The sequence below is a fragment of the Humulus lupulus genome, chromosome 8, assembly GCF_963169125.1.
Source record: "Humulus lupulus chromosome 8, drHumLupu1.1, whole genome shotgun sequence".
In the NCBI taxonomy this organism is placed as follows: domain Eukaryota; kingdom Viridiplantae; phylum Streptophyta; class Magnoliopsida; order Rosales; family Cannabaceae; genus Humulus; species Humulus lupulus.
The window spans coordinates 59,961,679-59,963,639 of record NC_084800.1 but is presented as its reverse complement, the minus strand read 5'-3'; the positions used below and the strand labels follow the sequence as shown (position 1 = coordinate 59,963,639).

At 40.1% G+C, this 1,961-nt stretch overlaps 1 protein-coding gene across 1 annotated transcript; it reads left to right on the top strand.

Annotated features, from left to right (window-relative positions):
• The first annotated feature begins 514 nt into the window (after positions 1–514).
• LOC133795479 (protein FAR1-RELATED SEQUENCE 5-like) lies at positions 515–1,744 on the top strand. The gene has a single exon (XM_062232928.1). The coding sequence runs from the start codon at positions 515–517 to the stop codon at positions 1,742–1,744; it is 1,230 nt and encodes a 409-aa protein (XP_062088912.1).
• Positions 1,745–1,961: the final 217 nt, after the last annotated feature.

The window sequence follows — 1,961 nt, the reverse complement described above, 5'->3', positions numbered from 1 at the left end:
ATCACACTTAACATTTAAATAAAATAAAACACAAAATTTAAATAATCTAAAACAAATTTTTGGTGCACTACATCTGAGATCAAACCGTTCCGTGTCAGAATCCCTAGTTTCTCAAGTGAGGTCAATGAACTAAGTTGGGATAAGAACTTCACACCTCATCTCCCACTTGGCAATGCTGTCTGGTGGGTACGAAAGGATGCCTTGCCTGCTATGAGACGTTTACAACAAGGTCGCCCATGTCAAAAGAAAAGAGAAAAGATGTACAGATTCAGATAGTGCTTTGGGATATTTGGCTTGCTTGTCAAAGAGGGATCCAAATTTCTTCATTCAATATCAATGTGATATGGACAATAGATTGGGGAGCCTATTCTGGGCAGACGGATATTCTCGATGGGATTTCGTCGCATTCGGTTAGGTTATTGGATTTGACACAACATATATGACAAACAAATATAATAAACCCCTGACAATTATTTTGGGCATCAATCATCATTTCAAGACCTGCATATTTGGAATGGCACTGCTTAACTCCGAGGATGAGCAAACTTACTTTTGGTTGCTTGACAAATTTATTGAATGCCACAATCATGTAACACCAAAAGTTGTGGTGACAGATGGAGATGGAGCTATCAAAAATGTTGTCTTGAAGTACTTCCCAAATGCAACTCATTGGTTGTGTGCGTGGCACCTGTGTACCAACGCTTTAAAAATTTCAAAAGATCCCCGATTCTTACAAGGATTTCAAGATGTCATGTACAACTATTACACAATAGAGGAATTCATGCGAAAATGGGGGGAATTAATAAACAATTTTGACCTCCATTCTAGCCAATGGTGCACCAACACTTATCACAGTCGTCGTTCATGGGCAGAGACATACCTAAGAGGGAAATTTGTCGCCGGAATGCGGACCAACCAAAGATGTGAGTCCATGAATTCAAGTATTAAAAAATTCCTACATGCAAGTTATAGTCTCCGTGAATTTGTTACCTCGGTTGACGTTGCTATGACAAAGTTGAGGCACATCGAGAGAGAAGATGATTACAATAGTCGACACAGTAGTCCACCAATACCAGGTCCCAAAAATGCTCTTAAGACGTACCATCAGCAGTGTGCCAAATTATACACTAGAAATATGTACTATAAAGTGGTTGATCAAATCAAAGCGGAACATGCGTACTTTGTCAACAATTGTGAAGACAACGATGCATCATTCTTCTACAGTTTGTCAAAGTTCCAACACGAGGATAGAGTGTACAAAGTTCATTACCACCCACAAGAGGAGACATTCACCTGTCACTGCTTTATTTTTGAGACAAACGGCTATCCGTGTAGACATATTTTTGTTGTAATAAAATACAGTCATATGAAGATAGTACCACAATCTCTCCTGCTGAAACGGTGGAGTAAGAATGCAAAAGCAAACATCCCCCTCGAACTAAAGCAACACTCCACAGAAAAGCAACAGTTATTTGAAATGGCTAGGCAGGCATCCCTCGCTTTGGATACAAACTTGCTGAGCTATTACACTTCCAAGTCTGAGAAATCTTACACCAAAGCGAAACAAGAAGTGGCGACACTAACTGCAATGTTGAAGGATGCAGTTCCATTGGAATCAAACACGGGTAACAACGACTCGGGACGAATCAAACCTATCAAGAAAATGAAAACATTACCAAGGACCCAACACCTTGTAGAACTAAAGGATCCACCTATGCAAGAAACAATAGGGACAATGTTTTGATAAGTATGTCGGATGGAGCCGTTAAAACTAAAAGGAAGTGTTCGAACTGTTATTCTGCAGACCACAATCGAAGAACATGCCCTCAGCTGGTCGGTCTACCACTTCCTCACAGTCAACAACCCTCACCACGTAAGAGAGCTTAGCATTCGGTTAAATTCAACGAATCTAGATGACCATCGAACTTTATGACAGAATGATAGTGCAAATTGACTAAGTG

What these genes read in the sequence shown, in the direction of transcription:
- LOC133795479 (XM_062232928.1), top strand. Translation starts at nt 515, where the DNA reads ATGGCACTGCTTAACTCCGAGGATGAGCAAACTTACTTTTGGTTGCTT.